Source organism: Bombus flavifrons, chromosome 17, assembly GCF_040668555.2.
Source record: "Bombus flavifrons isolate JBK064 chromosome 17, iyBomFlav1_principal, whole genome shotgun sequence".
In the NCBI taxonomy this organism is placed as follows: domain Eukaryota; kingdom Metazoa; phylum Arthropoda; class Insecta; order Hymenoptera; family Apidae; genus Bombus; species Bombus flavifrons.
In genome coordinates, this window is record NC_138458.1 from 5,461,458 (window position 1) to 5,488,820 (window position 27,363).

At 38.0% G+C, this 27,363-nt stretch overlaps 1 protein-coding gene and 1 long non-coding RNA gene across 12 annotated transcripts in view; one reads left to right on the forward strand and one right to left on the reverse strand.

The window, feature by feature from the left end:
* Window positions 1-27,363, forward strand: part of Nrx-1 (neurexin 1) — a 629,819-nt gene that overhangs the window by 284,762 nt on the left and 317,694 nt on the right. For 8 of the 11 annotated variants that reach the window (XM_069131031.1, XM_069131033.1, XM_069131034.1 and 5 more), the window contains 2 exons: window positions 11,605-11,748; window positions 18,229-18,261. In XM_069131031.1, the coding sequence (XP_068987132.1) occupies window positions 11,605-11,748; window positions 18,229-18,261 (177 nt within the window). The remainder of the gene's footprint in view (window positions 1-11,604; window positions 11,749-18,228; window positions 18,262-27,363) is intronic. The other 3 variants (XM_069131035.1, XM_069131039.1, XM_069131040.1) reach the window with 1 other exon arrangement.
* Window positions 14,968-27,363, reverse strand: part of LOC138188896 (uncharacterized) — a 109,969-nt gene continuing 97,573 nt past the window's right edge. The window contains exon 3 of the long non-coding RNA XR_011175734.1: window positions 14,968-15,293. This is a non-coding gene — a long non-coding RNA (uncharacterized LOC138188896). The remainder of the gene's footprint in view (window positions 15,294-27,363) is intronic.

Genomic DNA, 27,363 nt, shown 5'->3' on the forward strand with positions numbered 1-27,363 from the left:
GGCGATGTTCTTCCATCGTTGATTCTGTATCATAGAAGTTAAGCCTGTTTGAGAACCACTGTTCATTTGCCTGGTTTTCATCGTTCTACTTGTCGATTTCTAATGTGAAAGTATAAAATTCACAATGAAATTTCGTCTACTATGGCGATATTCTTTGAACTTGATTCTATATCATAGAAGTTAAGCCTGTTTGAGAATCACTGTTCATTTGCCTGGTTTTCATCATTCTAACTTGTCAATTTCTAATGTGAAAGTATAAAATTCACAATGAAATTTCGTCTACTATGGCGATATTCTTTGAACTTGATTCTATATCATAGAAGTTAAGCCTGTTTGAGAACCACTGTTCATTTGCCTGGTTTTCATCGTTCTAGCTTGTCGATTTCTAATGTGAAAGTATAAAATTCATAATGAAATTTTGCCTACCATGGCGATGTTCTTCCATCGTTGATTCTGTATCATAGAAGTTAAGCATGTTTGAGAACCACTGTTCATTTGCCTGGTTTTCATCGTTCTAACTTGTCGATTTCTAATGTGAAAGTATAAAATTCACAATGAAATTTCGTCTACTATGGCGATATTCTTTGAACTTGATTCTATATCATAGAAGTTAAGCCTGTTTGAGAACCACTGTTCATTTGCCTGGTTTTCATCGTTCTAACTTGTCGATTTCTAATGTGAAAGTATAAAATTCATAATGAAATTTCGTCTACCATGGCGATGTTCTTTGAACTTGATTCTGTATCATAGAAGTTAAGCTTATTTGAGAACCACTGTTCATTTGCCTGGTTTTCATCATTCTAACTTGTCGATTTCTAATGTGAAAGTATAAAATTCACAATGAAATTTCGTCTACTATGGCGATATTCTTTGAACTTGATTCTATATCATAGAAGTTAAGCCTGTTTGAGAACCACTGTTCATTTGCCTGGTTTTCATCATTCTAACTTGTCGATTTCTAATGTGAAAGTATAAAATTCACAATGAAATTTCGTCTACTATGGCGATATTCTTTGAACTTGATTCTATATCATAGAAGTTAAGCCTGTTTGAGAACCACTGTTCATTTGCCTGGTTTTCATCGTTTTAACTTGTCGATTTCTAATGTGAAAGTATAAAATTCATAATGAAATTTCGTCTACCATGGCGATGTTCTTTGATCTTGATGATGTATCATTGAAGTTAAGCCTGTTTGAGAACCACTGTTCATTTGCCTGCCTTGTAGATTCATTGAACTATTAAATGTGGCCATTGAAACGTCAGTTGGAACACTTTGATATTCAACAATAAAACGTTTAATCGCACCTTCCGACTTTCTCATTTCTACGATGAAGAGACGTACGATAGATACGCTCATTGGCATGAAATTCCATCTCGAGAACCATCGTTCATTCGCTTGGTTAATAAACTTATTTAACATCGCATATTCAGAATAAACACCCAATCGATGTTACACTTACGCTACGCTTAGACTGTAACAACCTGGTAGAAATGCGAAAGAACGCAACTATACCTCTGACTGCAGCCCTGAGACGTTCAGGCAAGAGAATACCAAAGGTAGACGAGTTTAACGATATTTGTATTAAATTAATTATCATTAACGGAAGAAGCAGCATTCGCTTAATTAAAAACCCAAAGAAGCCGGAAAGTGACATTGTAAATCAGGTTGAGAGAAAAATATAGAAAATACAATTATGCATAAATCATAGGTTGCCTTGGAACGCCAGATGAGACCGGGCATTGCATTTATCTCGAGCGTAATTACGACGAACAAATTAACCCCTGGATGATCGAGCGGGCTGGTTTGCCGCGAAACCCGGCTCAACCGATATCCCATAAATCGCGTGGCGAAAGAAATTCGCTCGGGAACGCGCAACGAGCGTCCAAGTTTCTTCATAATTCAACGAGTCGCCGTGTGGGCGTGTTTCACAATTAGTCGATGCTGGCGAGATTCAACCCTCTGGCAACCTGCTTTCAGACACCAGCTTTCCGTTCCTCGACTCTCCTCTTCCGAGTCGAAGCCATCGCGTGCTGAAAACTTCTACTTCAGCCACTCCCGCGTCCTGAACCCGCTGTCCAATGAATGAAGAAGCGTGCCGCCGTAAGCTCTGTTAGCGTGAACCGTACTTAAAGGGCTCTGGCCCGTGCTAAATTGCCGGTATTCCGCTCTGAATTTACTTTCATTTTTCTCGACCAGTTTTAAGGAGGATGGAAGAATGGACTACTCAGCTTGATGTATCCGTGATGTCAGCTGTCCTGATATTTTACCGCTTTATGGTCGTTTATTTACTGGAAGATCTGATCTCGATAAGTCTGCCCTCTTAATGGGTCGTTAGGTCTACGTAGCATTTTGTTGGTGGACAATGGAACCATCGGAACGAAAAATTGGAAACGGAATTATGGAAAAATACGAAACGCTGAATTTAATAAACTGTGCTCGACGAGTAGGTCTGCGTGAAAAATTTTCATCGAAGAAAAAGAGCTGCTTGTTACACAACTTTAATATTTGAATGTTGCATTATCCGAACGCTCTGTTATCAGTTTCAAATATGTACATATTTTATCAGCGTTCGTATAAAATGACGTGTTCTTCCCATATTCGACAGAGTGAATTTTGATTAGGGCAATTTAGCATGAGATTAATAGCGTTCCATCTGTGGAAATAGAATATCGCATGATTAACCCCTTAACCTACAACCACGGGCATAGCCCGTAGTAGATGATCGGACCAAACGTAAATATTACGTTTAAGGTTAAGAGGTTAAAAAACTCGAAACAGCGTAACAGAATTAACGAAATCAGGACGTTGGTGCAGCCACGATCACAGAAATTAGAAACCAGAAACGCGATGTAGAAAATTGCCTGAAGCACGTAGATCCCTCAGATCTGCTGGGAACAGCAGGAAAAATATATCAAATCAAATACAGGGTGGTTGGTAACTGGTGGTACAAGCGGAAAGGGGGTGAATCTACGCGAAAAAAAGAGTGGAAAATATACAATAAAAATTTTTCGTTTGAGGCTTTGTTTTCGAGAAAATCGACTTTGAATTTTCGCTCGGTACGCGTGCACTTTATCACGTCTCGATTTTCTCGAAATTCAAAGTCGAATTTCTCGAAAACAAAGCCTCAAACGAAAAATTTTTATTCTATATTTTCAACTTCTTTTTTTGCGTAGAATCACCCCCTTTCCGCTTGTACCACCAGTTACCAACCACCTTGTATAATCAAATATACTGATATAATGAATTTCATACAAATAGAAACAGCAAACGAAAGTGATAATGGGATGGTACTTTCTCCAGAGAAAGAATCTAACTCTGTACGGTTTCCTAGGTGAAAAAGATGATACGACTCAGAATCGAAAACGATACGAGATGCATAAATATTTAAACAATCCTTGACAATGCTTGAATAAATCAAATTTCATATGGGAAAACAATTGTTTCGTTATGCGAGAATTTTATTATCCAAATGATCTTGTCTGCCTGTTAGCTCGGACAAGACTCTTGTAGCGTCGTGGACGAGGAGCCTGGGGGGTGTCAGGCGAATTATAAGCAAGCGGAACATGTGCGTGGTGGGGCTGAGACAAAAGACACGAGGCTAAGACAAGAGACAAGGGGTTGCCAAGGGACAAAAACGAATTAACAGTCAGTGCGAGTTGAGAAGCCAGGGAATGTGAGTGGAGAAGTCAGGAAGATCCGTGGTGACGAGTGTTTTAAATGAACTATCTAGTTGTCTTAATTATAACACGTTATTGCTATTAGTTCACGTTAAACAATCATCATTTCTTGTTTAACCAACGTCTGTTTAATCCATTTATTGTAAATAAACTAATTGTGGTAAAGATCCCACACTCTACTGTATTGAAAATTGATACTAAACATCATATCGTATCGTAATAACAAATACAAAACACGCTGCTTCGCCAAATCCTTAAACAATGCTCTCACGAATACAGCCAATTCGTAGCATCTTGCACACCAAATTGAAAGTACGATTTTCTCGCCAGCTGCTTCGGTTGAACAAGCCTCAGCCGAGATAAAGCGCGAAGTCAGCCTGAAACTGATTCAGCGTCCTCTCGGCGAAAAATCCAAACAAATGGAAAGAAGCTGGATCGCACCAGGACCACGTCCAAGTGGCTTCTTTTTTCCTCGCAAACTCTTTTCGCCGTTAAACGAAGACGATGCAAACCGCTTTCGTCTAACAGGATTAGATGCTCGACGTCGTTTTCTTTCGAAGCAGCCGAGCACACCGTGAACAATAGATAGAAACGAGCGAGATGAAAAGAGGATTGCCGAGAATATTCCCTTCGACGTGGCTAATGACACTTTCACTCGTGTCTCCGCTTCCTGACACGAGACGAGGCAAAGAAAGAGGAAGAGAAAGAAGAAGAAGAAGAAGCTGTCCATGTTGCACTCAAACGGAGAACGGAAAGCCGCGAAGATGATCTTCCGCCGGATGGCCAAGGCTTCCCATCCGCGAAAATGTCTTCCTTCGCGAGCTACGGTCGCAAATAGCTCGATGATCTTCTTGATACTTGTGCAGGTTCGCCTGCCGTGAAGATCGAAAAGCTACCAGGTTCAAGGAACAATGAAATGACGAGTACGGTGTCACGTAAAATTGATACTTGGTTTGTAAGAGAGAAAAAGACTGAGTCGTAACCTGACTATTAATTTTCTTTTATTTTAAACTTTATTATAAATTTTAGCACTTACAAGAATAACACTGAACACCGGAGAAAAGCGATTGTACGAGAACAGCGACTAGAACAAGAACAAGAACTGCCCGAGCTGGGTGAAGTCTCGGTTTATATACGTTTTGGTTTTAGGATGTTGAGGGGCTAGGTGTAGGTTATGATGTGGAAAAGTGTCCGAAGGTCGGGGGTCGATATCCTATCTCTGATGAATGTTGAGATGTGATTGATGTCACAGCGGCGTTCGCTGGTGACTTTTGTGACGTGTGGATGTTGAGTTTTGTTTCAAAGCTTCTTTGTCCATCTTTGTTTCTTTTCGTTCGATTTAATATACGCAGCCAATATTTTGTAAGAGCTGACTGAATTTTAAAATGGAGATGCGTTTAGGAAAAGGAGAAATTTGAAAGCGTCTTGTTTCATTAAAATGTCCCACTTACCATTCCAAAGCTAAAGTTTCAGTAGGATCTTTGTCCATTTTTGGTTCTCTTTTTCAATTTAATATATATTGGCCAATATTTTGTGAGAGCTGACTGAATTTTAAAATGGATATGCATTTAGAAAAAGGAGACGTTTTTAAGCGTCTTGTCCTGTTTAATTAAAATGTCCCATCTGTCGTTTCAAAGCTGAAGTTTCAGTAGGATCTTTGTCCATTTTTGGTTCTCTTTTTCAATTTAATATACGCAGCCAATATTTTGTAAGAGCTAACTGAATTTTAAAAGGGAGATGCGTTTAGGCAAAGGAGAAATTTGAAAGCGTCTTGTTTCATTAAAATGTCCCACTTACCATTCCAAAGCTGAAGTTTCAGTAGGATCTTTGTCCATTTTTGGTTCTCTTTTTCAATTTAATATATATTGGCCAATATTTTGTGAGAGCTAATTGAATTTTAAAATGGAGATGCGTTTAGAAAAAGAAGGAATTTGAAAGCGTCTTGTCCCGTTTAAAATGTCCCATCTATCGTTTCAAAACTGAGGTTCTAGTAGCTTTTCTTCTTTCATTTTCTTGTTTTTCTTCATTTCATTTCACATGACGTGTATAGCCAATATTTCGTAATAGCCCACGCAGTTTTCAAATGCAGATGCACGTAGTATATTAAGATGCATTTGGAAAAGCGGTGAAATTTTAAACGTCTTGCCCTGTTTTAATTAAAATGTCCCATCTACCGTTTCAAAGCTGAAGTTCTACCGGTTTCTTTCTTCCATCTTTTCCCTCGTTCCATTAAAAATGTTTCCTCGTTACTTTACATAATAGCCCACACCATATAACTTTAATTAAACGCAGAAAACACTGGCAACTTGAAATATCTCAACGTATCTGGAAAAGTGCTGGATAGCATGTTTCAAACAAGGAGGCCAGTGTTATGATAGAGAAGTTGATTTAACGAAAGACGTAAGTCGTTTAAAGTAATAAAAACAGATTTCGTTTAGTAGGATAGAAAGTAAGAGAAGGAAAGTGGCGATTTAAACGAGACGACTTTTGAAAAATAAGCGAAAAATACGTTGGCCAATGATATCGCGATAATTAGCTACTCAATTACAAAATATCATGCAAGTTTCACGTTGCGTCAAACGAATTGTACAAATTAACAGTTAATTACACGATGCAACGCGTAAACAACCTTTGCTTATTCCATGCGATCGATATTGTCCTTTAATTACGTTACGTGCAACGATGAAATAAAAAGTTGAAAGAAACGTTATCGGATATCTGGTCGGCGCGTTACGACGATACGATGCAATTTACTTTTCTTCTGCTTTTATCATCTTCTCGAGAGCTGCGAGACAACGAAGAACGAGCGATTAGTTTCACTCTAAGTAACACGAAATAAGGTAATTTCTGTCGTAGAGATAGAGACGTTTCTTCGCTCGAAAAAATAAAAGAAAAAGCGTGTTTTAAGTTACAAAAGTTACTCGGGTCACAAAAGTTACGCATCTGTAGAATTCCCAACGCAGCAATATGAATTGTACCATTGCTCTTCCATACTAATACAACGTAAGAGAATACGAAATGGAACACGGAATGTCCCTCTCAACGCTGCAGACCCTTTTCCTACATTGTATGAAGAATTGTTATTTACAAAAAGCATTTCAACTCTCGGACGCTGGCTCGTCTTCGCCCAACGCTACTCGTCGCTTTATTTCTTCGTGTAAAAAGCGTTACAGGTAAACAACGACGCAAGAAACACTGTATTTGTTCAAGGCAAGTCTCAGACTGTTTGAAATTACATTGTGAAGCAAAGTCGAAAAGTCGAATTTGCATATCATCGCTCTAACACACACACACACACGCACTGATCCTGTGTCATCGTCTTTATAGCAATGAGACTGTTTCAGAGACAACGGGAATCGTAAATTCCCCTTACGATTAGATAATCGACGCCGCGAAATGATCGATCCCTTATTTCGATTAGGATAATAGAGGTAGTTAAATTAAATATGACGCTGATATAACGAGTTCTAAATCACAGTTTATTGCAACAACTTTGCAAAGAAGATAGTTACGCTGGTGCGCGTGTGTAAGTTAAGTAAGCGACTGATCTGAGGGTGGAAACCCGGTCGAAAGATGTCGACTGTTTGAAAGATGGAAAATCAGCCAAGTTCGATGACGATGCTGTGGCGGAGGAAAGCCGAGGATGGGAGTGTCCAGCGCATGGGACCATCGGATTTGTCGATGACAATTTTGGCTAGGAGAGTGAGGGAAATAGGCTTCGTTGTTAATTGCTTATTTGCTATGGTGGTGGGCGAGGAAGGATGCTAACCGCCCTCGAGATAAAGTTGCTAGTGGGAGGCCCGTACGTGAGAAAAGGCAACTTTCCCGCGTCAACCCGCGGTGGACGATAAACTTTAGAAAACAATTCAGTGAAAGAATATTTGTTCGGTCTGAAGGACCTTGACTAGAAAGTTCCTGAGATTTATGGAGGGTACTTGAGACTATTGAGGGTACGCAGCAAGGATCTGAAGACATCCGGCTACCATCTTGCCCGTGGTGTGTGGATTGGTTTAGGTAGAGAGTCGGCCGACGTAACAGAGACCATTTCGTTACATAGGAATATTTCACATTTTTCTACTGTTCCCAGCATCCGAGATATCCACGTAATTTACATAATTTTCACTATCGTGTTTTTGTTTTCCTATGTTCGCGGCTCTTCCAACGTGCATTTCTCCTAATTACGTCGCGCCTACGCCACTTTCCCCATTTTTGAATTAACGTTAGTTTCATACTAAATTCTCATAGTGAAAATTCGAATAAGACAAGAAATTACACTAATTACGTAGAATAATACATGGCGCGTGAATACTAATGAAACACGTACGCGTTCCAAGCGGAAAAGGGCGTCCTTTACTCGACGAAATATTACGTCCGGATAATAGAGCGTTCGAATAATACAACGTTCGGATATTAGGCTAATGGGTGTTCGAATAAGGGAATCTCTAACGTAATTGCCGGCTCTGGTCTGCTGTAATTAAACTTGAAAATTTACTACATTCCATGTCTCATCGTGAACTATTATTTGGCAGCAAATTCAGTCGGAAAATCGAAGGACCAAAAATGGACGAAAAACTGGTTTAACCTTCGCTGTACTCTTCGTCGATTTGCTAAATTTTTTAATCGTATCAGTGCGTTAAAAATAGATGATCGATCTCGATAAGTCACTGGCTTTGCAAGACACGGTTTTGCGGATGCGTATCGTCGCTTGATTTGCGCTGGTAATGAACGTTTCAATCGACGAGTCGGTGCACCGAAGCGACGCAATTTGGCGCCATTCCAGGGCCATTAAAGCGCGTCTTATGGCCTTTTTGCCTGGCCTTGCGTCGGCTGCACTTTTGTTTGGTCGGCTGACGACAATGGCAAGATGGAAAATAATGAGAAACGTCTGGCCAGTACCCGCGACGCGTATTCGCGGCTACGTGGACGAGATCAGACGTCTGCACAGCGAATTCAAAAGCTCGAGTATATTGAACGAAGGAAAAATAAAGGGACAAGAGACGAAGCGCGAAACCCTTATGCCACGCTCGTTGCCTTCAATTAAGTCGGACCTGAAGCGGATGCACCTGGACAAAAGGCCTCGGCCTTTGTTCATCTCGACGAGGCGATGTCTTCACACCGTTTAAAGATCTGTCGGCGATTCCAGGAAGCTTGCGTTTCGCAGGGAAACCAAATTTACCAAACTGTCGGCGACGAAGATGGTGTCACGTAAAATTAAGGCTTAGGTTTTAAAGACAAGAAGGTTGAGCCGTAGCGCAACTTTATGTTCCTTTTCTATCGAACTTTGTTAAATAACACAACTTTGTAAGCACAGTTTACGCGACTGATCTGAGAGATGTCGACTGACGAGAGTTTGTAGTTTCAGTGCCGAGGTGTTCTCGTATTATTACGGAGGAAAGCTCGGTGTGGGTGTGCCCTTTGAACTGACAACGCGGATTCGTTGTTCACACTTTTCGTTGGGAAAAGTGAGGCTAGCGATCCGCGATGCCAATTGGTCATAGCCCACGTTAATAAATGAAGATGGGAGGAGGAAGCCTCCTACCAACGTGGCTCGTAGGTGACACTGTTCATGGGGAAAACTAGCTTTCCCGTTAGGTAAATACCCGCTTTTCCTCCGTAATTTGTACGAACGTATAATAAACCTAAGGACTGTTCCAAGGACCATCCATAAACCAATAACACTTACAGGGTTAATAAACAAAAATTTAAATTAAATTTCAATTTTATTTTAATTAAATTTAAATTAAATTTAAATTTTATAATAAAATTTAAATTTAAATTAAAACTAAGTTTAAGTTTATGGTGGGTCCTTGAGGTTATTGAGGGTACGCGGCGAGGACCTGCACACGTCTGGCCTCAGATGCAGATTGACGTGACAATGGCGAGTTTGGAAGTAATCGTTGCACGTGTCTGCTGGGAAATTTCTCAGCGCTTGCTTGAGATTCGCTTCGAAATTAGAAGAATTATGATACGCATGATGGCTTAGCTTGCTCTTGCTGCGAGTTGATCCGCGAACGAAGGAAGAATCTGCAACAACAAGTTGCAGAGGAGCAGCTTGAACGTAGCTGCAAGTTGTATAACACTGGTATTCCAACTTCCTTGCTTGCAAGGATAAGCAAGGCCATAAATCATCTTCCAAAATATCAAGACTACTTTAATCTCCAGCTGAATACACCCGTGTCCACTAATAGTAAAGCTGTATGGCGATGTAATGATAGGAAAGAGAGAGGAGGACGAGGAAAGGGAAGTAGGTTCCATCCGGCAGTTGCTGGTCGACTCATCAGCGAAGCTTCTAGGCAGACTTGAGCTGTAGACACGGTGATATCAGAGGTCAGGCCAGAGGATTACGCGCATTTGTATGAAAAGGATAGTTAGGCGAGGACTTTCGAGAATTGCGTTTGGTATGCAAACTCCGGTGGCGAGCGTGGAAAGCCACCATAGTTCACGTAATGCTGGAATCAATCAGAAATTCACATCCTAATGTCAGCCTCATGACTATTAAGCGCAGTCTAACAAACCTCATCTACACGCAATTAATAGGAAAATGTAAGAAACGTAAGTTGAAATGCTGCACAATGAAATTAATTTGGAAACGAAGCTCGAAGAGTCTGACGTACCTATTTGTTGAAGTGAATTAAATTTGAAGTATCCAACGTAGCTATTTATCGCAGTTAACCGTTGGAAATTAATTTGTTATTTTTTAATTAAATTTACTAAGCTGGAAATTGCAGGAACAAGCATAATCCAAGCAAGTGGAAATTGTACGTACAACTATAATCCACGAAAGTGGATTACCTGCCTAATGGATGTTTCATGCGTTCAGAAATTCAACGTACCGCCTCCTTTCGCTTTTACAAATTTGTCAATTTTACGTTAAATGGAGCAATCTTGGCTTGCTTTCGCCTAATAAATTGATAATAAAAATACACGTTGGTAACAGTTGCATAATGAACTTGAATGTTAATTTATCTTACTATTCGTAGTACTATGATATATTTAGGGGCGTGTAACGAATCTTCATTCGGACTAGTCATCGTTGTTGTACGACGGAGATTATGTTTACTGGTATAAATATGATTTTTACAGAGTTTGACAAATAACCGTGGTGATTAGACACTCGAGATGTTAACGACAATGTTCTTAGGTTCAATAACGAATCCACGATCAACGGGCTAGCTCTTTTGAAGCACAAAGTAACGTTTGCTGTGACGCTCGGTATAGTACTGCGCGTAAAGACGATGTGAAAACTCTGCAAGGTGATCGCAAGGATAAAAGACTGATGGAAACTTTCCTCTCCTTACGATCGCGTTTGTTCGTTGCATATTGGCCGGGGATACCAAGAAAATTCCAGCCGCCGTTGCTAGACAGTCCCGTTTAGCGGCGACATTGCTCCTGCCCGGGGTTTGATTGTTAATACAACGCGTGTCCCATAATATTGGCACTTCTCTGTTAGGTAAAAATGTCCATCCCGTGACCGTGGCTACGTTCGGCGACCGGTCGTGTCACCTCGAGCCCAAGCCCACTGTCACAAATCTCGGGCAAACATAATCGGATTGAATCATAATGACTACCTCTAAGTTTTATTGTTTAAGTACAGCTATAATAAACAGTGTATCTTCCCAAGAATTGCAAAGGGAAGCCCCGATGTCCTTTCATGTCCGACATATATAAATATACTTACAAATAAATTTTACTTAACAAATTGAAACGTAATGAATCTCCTGCAATCTGCGTTAATTTGTCACATGCTCTAGAAAGTGACGTAAGTTTCTACACTCTGACTATACGCTTAATCGTATTCTTCCACACGACGATGTTCTGATCTTCTAACATATTAGGTCACGTTACGTTTATTCTCTGCTTTTTATATTTTCAACCTGCTATTTATCTATCGGTTAATTATGAATTCTTTATGCTGTTCTGTTGCAGATAAAGCGCCATCAGAAGCCTCTTTCAGAGGCACCGAGTATCTCACGATAAATCTGAGCAAAGGAGATCCGATCCTCAGCACGCTGGAATCAATCAGCTTGCAATTTAAAACCAGGCAACCGAATGGACTACTGTTTTATTCCGGTAAGTTCAGCGAACAAATTTCTTTCCACGATATTTTCTATTTACTTCTCTTCAAACATCGAACTCATCAAATGAAAAGAGGAAAACATCTTCATACGCAGCGAACATTTCCCATGGTTAGTTCGAAACTCGTGTCATGGTCCTGATCGAGACTATCAGAATTCGTCGTTCAGGCGAGTCTTAATCGAAAATTCATTGGAATCATTCGATCGTAGCTTATTTAATGCAACGTATTGCTCGTAAAACGTGGCGGCGCCCTCGTTTTTCCATTTATCCGTGAAACTGGCGAAATATTCAAAGTACGTACTTCGATAGAAAGTCGCCGCGAGCAAAGCAAAAGTCATTTTATAAAATTCGTGTAAAGCATCCTATGAATTTCGTTGGTTGCGCAGCGAAACCTCTCCTGCGGCTTTCCTATGGATTAAATATACATGAAACCAACGAAATATTCGCATCGGTCGCATTGCAGGCACTGCTTCTTACAAGCTCTCGGGTCGCCATGCGACTGAAGCCACTCCAGGTAAAAAGTAAATGTCCCTGGCGTGCTTCGTAAATTGCTTCAAAATTGCGGATGCTCCGCCCCCGTGAAATTATGTCTTGAGGAGGAGATTCAAGTTTCCAACTACAACTGAAATCTTGTTCTGACGAAAGGCAGCTGCGTGGCTAGAAAAACGCTTTTAAAACAGCGTTCGTAGAATTTAAAATTGCCACCAGGGGTCAATGGGCTAACGATATAAGCAGCAACACGGAAGGGAAAATTTAAAGAGCCGAACAGATCTTTCAAAACAGAGTATTACATCGAAGTATACGCTGCGAAGGAATAAAATATAGACGAGTGGTATTTTAATATTTTCTATTTCATTATGTTCATCGTCTATTGAATCATTACGCAATTTATTTTTAATTGTTTCAATTGATTAAGTTTGTATACTTACATGCAAGTTCACTTACAGTTAGATGAATCAGTGAAGTTGCTTGATATTTGGAATGTAGTTTTTGGTAGAATTTTCAACACTAAAATCTACAGAATTGAAATTGTTGTCACTGATTGTTAAATTGTACATTGAATCATTACGCAATTTATTTTTAATTGTTTCAATTGATTAAGTTTGTATACTTACATGCAAGTTCACTTACAGTTAGATGAATCAGTGAAGTTGCTTGATATTCGGAATGTAGTTTTTGGTAGAATTTTCAACACTAAAATCTACAGAATTGAAATTGTTGTCACTGATTGTTAAATTGTACATTGAATTATTACGCAATTTATTTTTAATTGTTTCAATTGATTAAGTTTGTATACTTACATGCAAGTTCACTTACAGTTAGATGAATCAGTAAAGTTGCTTGATATTTGGAATGTAGTTTTTGGTAGAATTTTCAATACTAAAATCTACAGAATTGAAATTGCTGTCACTGATTGTTAAATCGTACATTGAATCATTACGCAATTTATTTTTAATTGTTTCAATTGATTAAGTTTGTCTACTTACATGCAAATTCACTTACAGTTAGATGAATCAGCGAAGTTGCTTAATATTTGGAATGTAGTTTTTGGTAGAATTTTCAATACTAAAATCTACAGAATTGAAATTGTTGTCACTGATTGTTAAATCGTACATTGAATCATTACGCAATTTATTTTTAATTGTTTCAATTGATTAAGTTTGTATACTTACATGCAAGTTCACTTACAGTTAGATGCATCAGTGAAGTTGCTTGATATTTGGAATGTAGTTTTTGGTAGAATTTTCAACACTAAAATCTACAGAATTGAAATTGTTGTCACTGATTGTTAAATTGTACATTGAATCATTACGCAATTTATTTTTAATTGTTTCAATTGATTAAGTTTGTATACTTACATGCAAGTTCACTTACAGTTAGATGAATCAGTGAAGTTGCTTGATATTCGGAATGTAGTTTTTGGTAGAATTTTCAATACTAAAATCTACAGAATTGAAATTGTTGTCACTGATTGTTAAATCGTATTATATAAAATTGAGAGGCACAATATTCTAATTTTTAAGTATTGAACTATTGCCTACTGTCGATAGTTCTGATATCGCTGAAAAGTATAAGATAATTTTTATTTAGTTTTATTATATTACGCAAGCGAATATAAATAATTAATATATTATTTATCATAATAGACACATAATTTCCTCTTGACAAACCCGATGCAGCTCGTGCAGTTGAATTCAGTTTTTGTGTGATCGTATTATACGTATTTATTCATGCGAAGGAAATTGTAGAAACCGAGTATGTAACCGTATTTGTAATTATAATATCATACACTGTTTTCGAACAAAATATTTCAGCTTATGTTAATTGTTATCTTCTACTTTATGACGCTACTTTAAAACAATTATTTCCATTTCAAACTCCGGAATACTATGGAAATTAATTATGTAAGATAAATATTCACTTTAACATGAGAGTAATATTGATTATATAAAATCCTGCAGGCAAAATGATTTACTTTTCCTAATTTTCCATAACAGAATTCTCCGATTGCATGTAATTAGCAATATTTTTCTAAATGACTCGTTAAATCTATTGGGTTGGCAACTAAGTGGTTGCGGGTTTTGTCATAAGGTGGTAATGACAAAACACGCAATCACTTAGTTGCCAAGCTAATACACTGTTCCTACACCCTAACGACGATTATTGAAAAATAACTTGGGATTCGTACAATAATTTATTGTTTAATAATATCGACAGACAGCAGGTGGTATATTATAATAAATTTCACTCGTATAATTTTGAGATCAAAGTAAAATCTGATTTGTTACAAACATACTGACGCCAATACTACGTGAATTGTGCTTTGTAAAATTGCACTAATATTAGTTTTATGTAATTAATACTACTCTTGTGTGTCATTACCACCTTATGACAAGATCCGCAACCACTTAGTTGCCAAGCCAAAATATTCGCATGGAATCTTCCCAATAAAATTTTGTCTATCTTTGCCCTAGAGTTGGAAGATCGTTTAGCCACGCCGCTAATTAATAAAATTATCCAAAACGACGATCTACAGTCACCACGAGCAAGGGAATATTAAAAATACCAAATACAAAGAATCTTAAATTGTACAAAAAATCATAGTCCGCCTTCGTCGATATTTGTGTAGCGTGGAAAACAAGAATTCACGTGCAAGAGACTAATTACGAAATATTTAGCTATTTCTCTATTCTTCTCCCATGGAGATACCACGGTCAGCTATAGTCAGCCACATTTCTAGGGTCCCGGTGGAACCCGATTAGCCGTTCTCTTTGTCTTGCCCTCGCGAAACACAGGATTCGCTGCAGTCAGACGCAGAGCCAGTGTCACGTAGAGGCTGCAGCTAATATCCCGTTGCCGATAATTAGAGAAGCGTAGTTGGCGGCTTTCTTATTGACGTCGGTCCCAGGGGAATCCTCCTTTCTGATAACGTATCGGCCTCTGTGCCGCTCGGATTTCGTTGCAGAAGGCTGGATCCGAGTATGGCGAATGTAATATCTCACACATGATCTTCCGTTCCTCGTTACTCGGTGTGCACACTGTAAATAGAAGCGGATAATCACAATCCCGTGAGCATCGGAGAATTGGAAGAAACAGAGATGACGATAATTGCAATTAGGGTGGAACCGGTGCGCTGCCACTTTCACGGCGGTTTGCTGCGTCGATACAGCCCTCGATTATCGAGCTTTGGAGTAGCTGCTTTCGAGGATTCAACGATACATTGTGTGGTATTACGAGCGGGATCTCCTTTTTTTTTCCATTTTCTTGTTTTTTTTTTTTTTTTTTTTTTTTCGTTGCTCGAAGGGCGAGATTGGTATTTTTGCGGTCGCTGTGTGATGGATGGCTGCAATTACAGAAATATATCGTGTTAGCGGACCGAGGTTTTTAAGATAGGAGGGGCAAACGCGTGAGTGACGGCTATACTTGGCCCGCGTTCGTTTTTCATTCGCTTCCTATTATTTTCTCGTACGTTTGATTGATACGTCGAACTTTCGCCGATCGTACGCTCCATCAGAAGATTTTGCTTCTAACGTTTGCAACGATGTACATCGAGATATAATATCGATTACAATGATGGAACTAGCAAGTTGCATTTTCACCTAGAGAATTTCAAATGATCGTTTCCTTGCCTGCCGATCACCTGCGATTTTATATTTCCATGCGAACACGATCAAAGAAATCAAAGCGAAACAGACCAATTTACTTTGGGTATTTCACCTACCATAACCTTCTTGCATTCTGCTTTCTCATGTTCTGTACATATACATGAAAATCCACGGTTTAATGATCGTGATTCAATGACGTAACAGCTAGAAACGGGAGGACGTAGATCTCGCTTGTAGCGCGATGTTCAGTCATAAAGATCGGCAACAGAAAACTCGTCTCGGCAGCGTGGTCTTGTGCACCGGCAAAAATGTGCATAATTTAAGCGGCTGACCACCGGTACAGCTTATCTGGGGAACAAATAAGCGACCTGGGGCCAGTACTGCGGAGAGGGACGACAGAGATGCGACGTAGCAAAGTAGAACACGCGCCGTGTGTGCAATGAATACATCTGCATATACTTGCGTACATGTGTGTATACCTACACGCGTGCAGTGTTACGTACAGCGAGAGTCAAAAGTGAGTATACCCTTTACAAAAATAAAGTTCGCCTGACATTGCCTTACACACGTGTACGGTTGATTTTCTTCTGCATTTCCACGAGTAAGCAGGTTTAATGTTCGATCTACCATTTCTTTTGCAACACGCGGCCGTTTGCGTTTCTAAATTTCGTGGTCTTCTCTGTGACTCGCACGAGGTAGCCCGGCGCCCATGTGTTCGGTTTGAGGATCACTGTGCGCCCCGCTGCTTAGACCGACCTCCTTTCGCTCGTGTAAGGAGGTCTGCTCGCGTGCAGGCGTATTTTGGTCGCTGTTTAATCGCCAATAACTAAAAAACAAAGCCGAAAACGCGATTTTTGTATTCTTGATTTTCGTTTTATTTTGGCTTCAAGAATCAGCCCCTAAATTTTCTGACACCTGTACAGCCAAACACCCTGTATGTAACAAGCCTATTTATACGTGTGTTTTAATTTCTATCGTACATCTGCATACTTCTCACACGTGTAATACGTACACCTCGCGTACGCACTTTACGCTTGTTCATTTTTCAATTTACACAAGCACAGGTGTAAGAGTTTTTGAATAAATTCCATGGCTTTGAGGCGCGTATGCTCGCGACTGACTCTCGCTATGCGAAATCAAGCAGGTTCGAGTGTACTCGACAAGAACGTGGAAACTCGATTCTCCGGGAAACGAGGTTCCCGGACAATAAAATGTTATTTTCCATTTTCTACTTATTTTGGCGCGCACAGCCGAGCACCGCGTACCCGGCTGACCGCGTTACGCCCAACGACCTGTAGACGCGCGTGTTACAGCATTGCGGAACGTACTCGCGCGAACGCTAGCGTATAGATTTCGAGTTCACGATGCCGCAGCCTCCTCCTTCTCTCTTTCGCCCTGATTTCACCTACGATGCAGCTGCACCAGATACTACGTTTCGCTGGTCGCGATACTTATCGGCCAATTCTACTTCTGCTTAATATCTCGCGCGTTAATCTGCCCTCGCCAGGGATATCGTGCGCGTTATCCCGTGAAACGGGTGACTAATTTAGCGCGCGCCGCGATTATCATAACGAGAGTGCAGGAAGGTTTTAAAGCGCCACTTTTATAGCTTTTACTTCCCACGGCCGGAGAGTGTGTTTTTCGGGCTTAAAGGCCAGGCTGATGGAAGGGTTGATTTATTTTTGAGATGCGGCGAAACGGGCTTGCTTTGCACAAGGATGTGCAACGAGGCAGAACGTGTGGGTGTTAAGATGTTTGTGTTGGGCTTTATACGTCGAGGTTTCTCACATAGACCAACGTACCTTAGGTTTGGAAAAGTTGGCAAGATTATGCAAAATATTATTATTAGAAATTATTATTAGAAAATTATTATTAGAAAAAAGATTCCGGAAAGATTATAATATCAAACTTATAAAATTTGTACGCGTTACGAAACTATGTTTCTCGCGAAATCTTCTTTCAGATATCGTTTTTCATAGCTGGCGTAGTTACGCGAATGGTACACATACGAGCAATGTACGTGCATGCAACTTTCTCACCGACAATAATTTCCAATTCTGCAAGTGGCAAACATAGCTACGTAGTATACAATTTAATTTCAGCCCGCTGTATAAACATTTTGTCCTAAGAACATGACATGTTCTGCAACAAGATAAAGCGAAATGGCAAGACACAGAGTGGAGAAATATTCAACGGCCGATTTGGTTTATTCGAAAGAAATATCGTGCTATTGTAAGGCGATTCTTTTTCATTTTCATACGCTGTTCGGAATGCAGTTCTCCATGTTTAGCTCCATCTTCATTCACGTCTCATAAAACACAAGGTGTTTCTTAAATTTATATTTATAAAAGCTTTTTTGTTCAAACAGCCAATGGACGCAATCGCGCTTCCTGCCCAGCCGGTAATTAACAAATTTCTATTTTTATTAGCTGTTAATGTTTCATAACGACATCGATGATTTCTCTTCCGTTATCTCATTTTATTTTCGAATTCCCGCCGATAAGCATTTGCCAATGAATTTACTGTTCTCTACACTTCTGCCATTTCAGTCTCGTTCTCTGTGTCTTTACAATACAGCGACAACACGTTTTTTCCACATTCTTTCGCATTTCAACGCTTCAACGTGACAGCCTATTTCTATTGGACTGGCAACTAAGTGACTGCGGATATTGTCATATGATGGTAATGGCAAAATCCGCAATCACTTAGTTGCCAACTCGATATTTACAGTATAAACATTTTTGCTATTTTAAATACATATTTCTAAATATTTATACTATGTTATGGACGTATTTATGAATATTTCTAGTAGTGAAAAAAGCTTGAAAATTCTGAATATAAAATTCTCTTATCTTAATTATTCTCTGAATTATACAGGGTGGTTGGTAACTGGTGGTACAAGCGGAAAGGGGGTGATTCTACGTGAAAAAAGAAGTCGATAATATAGAATAAAAATTTTTCGTTTGAGGCTTTGTTTTCGAGAAAATCGACTTTGAATTTTCGTTCGGTACGCGTGCACTTTATCACGTCCCGTTATAACGGATCTCACTGTAGATCGTTGTCTCGATTGACGTTACTTTAAAAATTTTTTTTTCTTAATTTTTCCATCGAGACAACGATCTACAGTGAGATCCGTTATAACGCGACGTGATAAAGTGCACTCGTACCGAGCGAAAATTCAAAGTCGATTTTCTCGAAAACAAAGCCTCAAACGAAAAATGTTTATTCTATATTTCCGACTTCTTTTTTTGCGTAGAATCACCCCCTTTCCGCTTGTACCACCAGTTACCAACCACCCTGTATAATTTTAATTCAAAGATTTTTAACAACTCGTGCAACTTGGTGTAATAAAGTTTACGCCATTGCTAGGCAAATTTTATGCACAATACTAAGTTCGTAGTGCTTGAATGTAATATACACGAAAGGAACAAATAATCAAGTTAAAAGTTTCAACCACTTTGGACTTCGATATGAAGTTCCACGAAGAACTAATTGTATTAAAGGAGAGTTGCGAAGAATAAACGCATGAAGGATGGTTTTCGCAAGTAAAATTAAATGGAATTCCCATTTCCGTCTGTTTATTTCCTACGGTATATCTTCCCTTTTATTTAATATTTATTCGATTTGCCAACATTTGCAACTCTATCAACTGTTTATCTTTAATCGTCAGTTCCATCGACTACGATAATTCAATTTATTATTTTCACAGATAACTCGATATAAAAGAAAAAAAATAAAAAATCGTAGTTAATAATTATTTGGAAAAATGGTACGACGACTGGCGAAAGTTAACGCCCAATGTCCAATTCTATTTGCTTGAACCGATCGATTTACGCGAATAGAAGATGATTTAACAGAGATTTTTTCTTAAATTATAAAACATCGTGAGCTTATTTGACTTTTAAACGTCTCAGGATATCCGAAATGTATAGCAATGCTATCGCAAAATATCAGAAACTATCGGCAATTACCGTGTGTTTAAATATATCACATAATCCCTAATTGTTGCGTCCATTGTAGCAGATTTATCTGGTCTTCTAATTTAGAATCAAACTACGTTATTATACTAAGCTACGGCGTTCAGTTGCATGTCCAACTTTACAGCGATATCATCTTTTTGCAACTATATACAACTCCATTACCCGGAACAAAGTATTTCGCAGAATGTGCACACTGCACAGAGTTACGTCCACGGAGAAACTCAATTGCACGACAACAGATTTATGCGAGAGAACGAGGCAAACCTCGTGGAATTTCGAACTGTAATAAAATATAACAAACCGACGAAATGCGTAAAGTATCTCTTATCTTACCTCGCTCGTGTATTATCTCGTAAATTTGCGATTAAAAAATTGTTTCCGAAAGTATAATAGCGCGAACGATGAGCTAACGTAATACGCACGAACTGTACGCGAGTTTTTATTTTGTATATATATATATATTTTTTTTTTTTAATAAAATATATAACAAGTTTACCGGAATACAAAACAAACATAATACTAAATTTTATTCATATTACTTTTTACTCAAATTTCCAGTTTCTCTGGTAAATGGTAATTTATTATTTTTCATTTTTTTCATATTTATTCAAGTTTTGGATGGCTGCGTAGGTAACTGGTTCATCTCGATATTATCAGCTCGCGGTAAAATTTTCGTAAACGCGCGTACTATCGTGTTGGCAACGAGTTAGATATAAGCAAAAATATAAATAATAAATAGAAATACTAAGAGATATATCGGGGAAATATAAACGCGTAGGAGAAGCAAAGGAATATTGGCAACTAAGTGATTGCAGACTTTGCCATTACCATCTTATGACAAAATCCGCAGTCACTTAGTTGCCAACCCAATATATTGTACAATTTTATTTCATTTTTGCCATTGAACGTTTTAAACCTTGATGGATATTTTTGTGCCTTTATGGGTTATTCAGAATTGTTTGCTTCGAGTTGTTTAATTTTGGAAAATTACCATTACCTTTACCATTACCATTTTATGGCAAACTCTGCAATCACTTAGTTGCCAACCCAATAAATTGAAACAGAATATTCCAAAATTAAGCAACTCGAAGCAAACAATTGTGAATAACCCACAAAGGTACAAAAATAACCATTAAATATTTAAAACGTTCAACAACAAAAATGGAATAAAATTATAAATGTATTGAGTTAGAAACAGAATTTTCCAAAATTAAGCAACTCAAAGCAAAGAATTACCAAGCAAATACCATAAAATGGTAATGGCAAAATCTGCAGTCACTTAGTTTATATTGGATAATATATTGTACAATTTTATTTCATTTTTGTCATTGAACGTTTTAAATCTCAATGGATATTTTTATACTTTTGTGGATTATTCACAATTGTTTTCTTCGAGTTGTTTAATTTTGGAAAATTACCATTACCTTTACCATTACCATTTTATGGTAAACTCTGCAGTCATTTAGTTGTAAACCCAATATATTGTACAATTTTATTTCATTTTTGTCATTGAACGTTTTCAATTTTAATGGATATTTTTGTACCTTTATGGGTTATTCACAATTGTTTGCTTCGTGTTGTTCAACTTTGGAATATTCTCTTTCAATTTATTGGATTGGCAACTAAGTGATTGCGGGTTTTGCCATTACCATCTTATCACAAAATCCGCAGTCACTTAGTTGCCAACGCGATATAATCGCGATTATCGTTTCTCAGCTTCGACGCTTCCCAGTTACGAAATTGCTGCGAGACATCAGGGTAACTCGTTATCTCGCTCGTTGCCGAGCATCTTGGCTCCTCTGGGCCGCGAACGGAAGGCTTGTTTTACCTTGGCACAGCTAGAGACGACGATGCACGCGTGATGCAGTTAGGCGTATGCAAATGGCCGGCTGCAATTAAGTCTACGGTGCAGCCTGCATTTTTTACACGCCTTAACTCCGGAATAATTAGCGTGCGGTCACGGTTTAAATGCAAATACCTCGGCGGCAGGAGACTTTCAGAAATGGCCGCGCTACGTTTGGTAAAAATGGCACTCCGAGGATGTGTGTCATAAACCGTAACAAATGATTTCTTTTTTCTTCCTCTGTAAGACGACGTGATGACCAAGCAATAAACAAATAAATCGACTGTAGGAAAATGGCAAGTTTACGTGAAAATATTGTAATTCGAATTTCTGACAGGTGCCAAAAACGACGTGAATGTTTCCAGCCGCTGTTGGTTTACATTCGCAAGTCTTCGTTGCTTCAAATTAAATTAATTAACATAGAAACGATTAGAATAGAATGAAAATATTATTCTAAATTATTACGATACAAATCTGTTTTACTGCACTCGGCCTGCGTTACCATTTAATCGTCGTTTCCAAGCTTTTCAATTATTCCACGTATTGTAGCGTAGGACCATCAATGTTTCGCTAATTAACATTCACTCAAAATATTCTCCCATTTGCTTATAGTCGTTTGTACACGAGAATTCGTAAATCAAAATTAATAAATTAGATATGCAAATAAATGAATAAATAACGATACGACACTTTATTACCGCGCTGTACAATTAGTATGACAGTGTTGCGACTATTTTCCATTAAAAATACTCAACTGATTTTCCTACGGAAATATCTAATTTAGTTTGATAAATGTTTAGTAGGTTGAATAACGTGTTTGTAGTTTAATTATTGCGCTGATATCTACGCGCCCTGCCATTCTGTGACGCAAATAACGAATATTAATTGTTCGAATAAATACGTAGGGGCGTGTGACGAATATCGATTTAGTCGTAATATTATTATATCGATATATTTTACAATCGAATTATTGAAGAATTCGTTTTCCAAATTGGACATTGCGTGTTACTGTTTTCGACAATAATTCTGATTTAACGATAGATACGTTCTAATGCAGCATACTGCAACAGTCTGCATTGTACGAAACGGCTATATCTTAAAAAATATCTCTCGTGTCACTTGGACAGGTAAAAATTACAACGAGACAGCACAGGTGTTTATTCCATTTATGGAAAATTTAAATATTAGTGTCTTTCTTTTACACTCACGTCTTTTACAACGATGAATCTTTATACAAACATGAAACCTAATCTCTTCTATGACACGTTGTGATCTTTATTTTGATAGAATAAAATGGATAAAATAATATAAAATGGAAAATGTCGTGCGCCCATTGTTTCCTTCTAAAAGGAAAGAAACTTTCCGGACGACCGGATATTAAATACGCGCGATGTAAAATATTTGTTATGATATTTAGAATATGGAAGATTATACGAATCTCTATTTAAAATATAGTTGACTCACTTGTACGGAAAATATGAATTTCCATAAAAATTTCCAGCCGAATAATAACAAGTCACATCGACATATCTATTTTTATTTAATTGCACGAGTTCAAGTACGTAAATCTTTGAGTTGCTTTTATTTAGAACACATCGCCGTGGATTGAAAGGAAATTTACAGCTCACGGATCATAACTGGTAGTCTTGAATTGCAGATTGTCATAAACTTGCATTTGTTTCGTTAGCAATCGTGTAACGTGAGCATTTCCAAAACTAATTTGGTACTTTTTTATTACAATGCACGGATTTTATTACTCGTTTCAATTTTTGTAATAGTTTGTTAAATATACGTACATATATGTGTAGGTAAATATTTGAGATGTTTCAACGTTAAACAAGATATTTTTCAATTGTACATTTTCAATGATAAAAACATATTTATCTGCATGTTGATTACAATAGACAGTTCTTTCGTGGAACGTTTCATCGACGGATATTTGTAAAATAAAACGTAAGAGATTTGCATTATTAACATTTATGAAAAACATTGTGTACGAAGCTTAACGACGAGTTCATAGGATTTACGAGTTTAAATTAGATTTGTGAAAGTTATCTTTATTTATGAGCATATTTTAAGGTCTCATTGACAACAAAACCATAGATCTGTAATTTGTATATATTTGAAATAAACGTCATTGATGGTCCGAATTACGTAGACGACAAAAATGAAATAAAATTGTACAATATACTAGATTGGCAACTAAGTGATTGCGGATTTTGCCATAAAATACTAATGGTAATGGTAATGGTAATTTTCCAAAATTAAACAACTCGAAGCAAACAATTCTGAATAACCCATAAAGGCATAAAAATATCCATCAAGGTTTAAAACGTTCAATGACAAAAATGAAATAAAATTGTACAATATATTATCCAATATAAACTAAGTGACTGCGGATTTTGCCATTACCATTTTATGGTATTTGCTTGGTAATTCTTTGCTTTGAGTTGCTTAATTTTGGAAAATTCTGTTTCTAACCCAATACATTTATAATTTTATTCCATTTTTGTCGTCGAACGTTTTAAATATTTAATGGCTATTTTTGTACCTTTATGGGTTATTCACAATTGTTTGCTTCGAGTTGCTTAATTTTGGAATATTCTGTTTCAATTTATTGGATTGGCGAATAAGTGATTGCTGATTTTGCCATAAAATGGTAATGGTAATGGTAATGGTAATTTTCCAAAATAAAACAACTCAATGCAAACAATTCTGACTAACCCACAAGAATACAAGAATACCCACCGAGCTTTAAAACGTTCAATTATCGCATTTGCGGCTCTAAATTTCAAAATTACAATCCACGCAATAATTTCTTTCGCCACTAAGAAATTCCACAAATTGCAGAATTGCATAATTGTTAAATATAACTAAACATAGAAAGTAAAATGTTATCCATAGAATATTTCTTATAAGTAATAGTAACGACCATTATTAATTATCAAATGATCAAGAGCAAAATTAACAATTTTTAAATCACCGTTCTTTGTGAAAATTTTCATTGGCCCTCGTGGTCATCGTTGTTGTGTAGAGGAATTCCTAGAAGTGACCCTCGGGACGAGCGTAGTACGTCGTTTCAGGTCAGTCGTAGTTAAACCATTGAGCGAAACGCGCGTATTTCCATAGTGCGTCTCGCGTAATTGAGGTTCCTGTTACGTTCTTCATTTATTCCAACGTAAGTTTTATTATCCTTTTAATGCAATTCGCCTCTGGCAAGTGCCAATTCTTTCGAGTAGAATTTTACACGAACACGCTTATCGAACAAAGATATTTCTAAACTGAAATGTCGTACAACTCTGTTCAACGAACATCTCAAAAACGTATAATGTACAATTCGATTGACAAAAATGTAATTCCCAAAGGCGAAATCGAGCCTATTCTCTAATTCTAAAAATCTGTTTAATTACTCAACTCATTCGTATTTAAGGGGGGCTAAGGTTAATTCGTATAAAAATAAGGCATGTTTTTGTGAATTATTTGTGACGACACAGTTAAAATCTCTTTATTAAAAGCAATAGTACATTGAAGTATGACATTCGAAGAATATTGCATAAAATTTTCACGGAGAAATATTAAAAAATGCGGCAATGACAGCAATTATTCGGACGTCTCTCGGGAAAAAGTAGAATTGCTCATAACTTGGTGCTGGATCATCTGAAATCAAAAAATCAAAGTTCATTCGTTGGGTAACAGTTTTCCCCAGGTAACGCTGGGAGGGTTTTTCGAAATTTCAATTTTTCACTTTTTTGGAACACTTTGAAGGGAAAATTAGCCGCAAATTTTCGCAAAATCGGTTAATTTATCCCTTCAAAGTGTTCCAAAAAAGTGAAAAATTGAAATTTCGAAAAACCCTCCCAGCGTTACCTTGGGAAAACTGTTACCTAACGAATGAACTTTGATTTTTTGATTTCAGATGATCCAGCACCAAGTTATCAGGGGCACCGCAATTCTACCTTTTTTCCGAGACACGTCCAAATAATTGCTGCCGTTGCCGTATTTTTTAATATATCTCCGTGAAAATTTTACACAATATTCTTCGAATGTCATACTTCAATGTACTATTGCTTTTAATAAACAGATTTTAACTTTGTCGTCGCAAATAATTCACAAAAACGTGCCTTATTTTGTACGAATTAACCTTAGCCCCCTCCCCCCTAAGCAGTTTGAAACGTTCCGCGATCGACTATATTCCCCAGAAAATGTCTCAATTTCTACTAAAATATAGTATGCGTGTGCATAATTAGCGTTTACTTTTCGATCGATCAGTTTGGCTTTCGCGTGGCATATTTTCTGTGAACGTAGTCGTTACGTGGCAACTATATTTGTTCGATTGAAATTTCAATAGAATTATTTTTTTATTTATTTTCGTCCTATTCAAATTAGAATTCCTCCTTCTAAAAACGTCTTTGCATAAGTATCCTTCGACAGATTACCCGATAACTAAATATTATATCAATAAAACGTATATTCTTGATTCAACGAAAACAAACTATCGTTGCGATCAAACTAATTCAACCACGAGGATTATTTAAATACACGACAATACTTCGTCTCAGAACGTTTAGAAACAGGTCTCCCAGCAATGCGTGTCCGCAAAATTGATTCTTCACTTCGTAACGAAACGGTCCAACGAAACGACAAATACAAATTGTCTGAAAAAGGATATTGTTACGACAAGGGAAATAGCAGGAAAACGGAGTAAACCAATATGAAATAGAATGCTGCAACGAATTGATAAAAGTCGTCCATTTCACGGTTACAAATCTCCTCAGCGATAATAATAAAACAGTATTAACCGCGGGAAAACAAGCGGAAATAATGTCATTTCCAGCGCTCCGTTTTCACCAGCCGCGCTTCAAACGATAGACTCCAAAAAACGACGAAATAAAAATACGACGAAAAGAAAAAAGGAAACGCAGGAAAAGAGCAAATATAGTCTCGTCAAACTCTCGACAATTTCTCTCGGTAATCGAGCTCGTATCGGATTAGAACTTGAAACGACGTGTATAAATCGCTTGTATCCGCTTACCATTAGTTTGCCTGGTTTTCGTTTCCGGTTTGACTCGGCCAGAAACAGGAGCAAAAGAGACAGAAAGACAGAGAGAGCTCGTCGTTAATAATTATCACGGCGAACGAACTGAAAAGCCCGCGGATTATGCTCGGTATATCGGCGAGCTCGTTACGCGCACGAGGGATTAAGACGCGGCAAACGACACTTTATTTTTATTGTTTCCGGGTAAAGGGCGCAGGCGAGTCTGCGGCTTCGTATAATTATGCTTGGGTTACAGACCGGATTAAATACACGTCCGGCCCTGTGTATCTTACATTTACGCCGGATTAACGCCAATTATAATCTCATTGCGCACCTTTGCTCTTTACGCGCGCAAGGGTTAACGAAGTTACGTATTAACGAGAAATCAGAGATAGGAATATGTTACTGTTTGCGCGATTATCGTTTGTTGGCCGTGCGGTTTATCGAAGTTCGCCTATGGCACGGCCATCGCACACGGAAAACGTAGAACAACGCGAGCAACGTCGCGTCGAACCGGGCGTTTCGTCGCACAGCCCATTTTACGAACGTGCAATTTACAGTTTGGAAAATTCAGTTTGAAAATGCCGCCACGTGCGGTACATGTTCTTACGGACGATTTAAGGGGGGCTAAGGTTAATTCGTAGA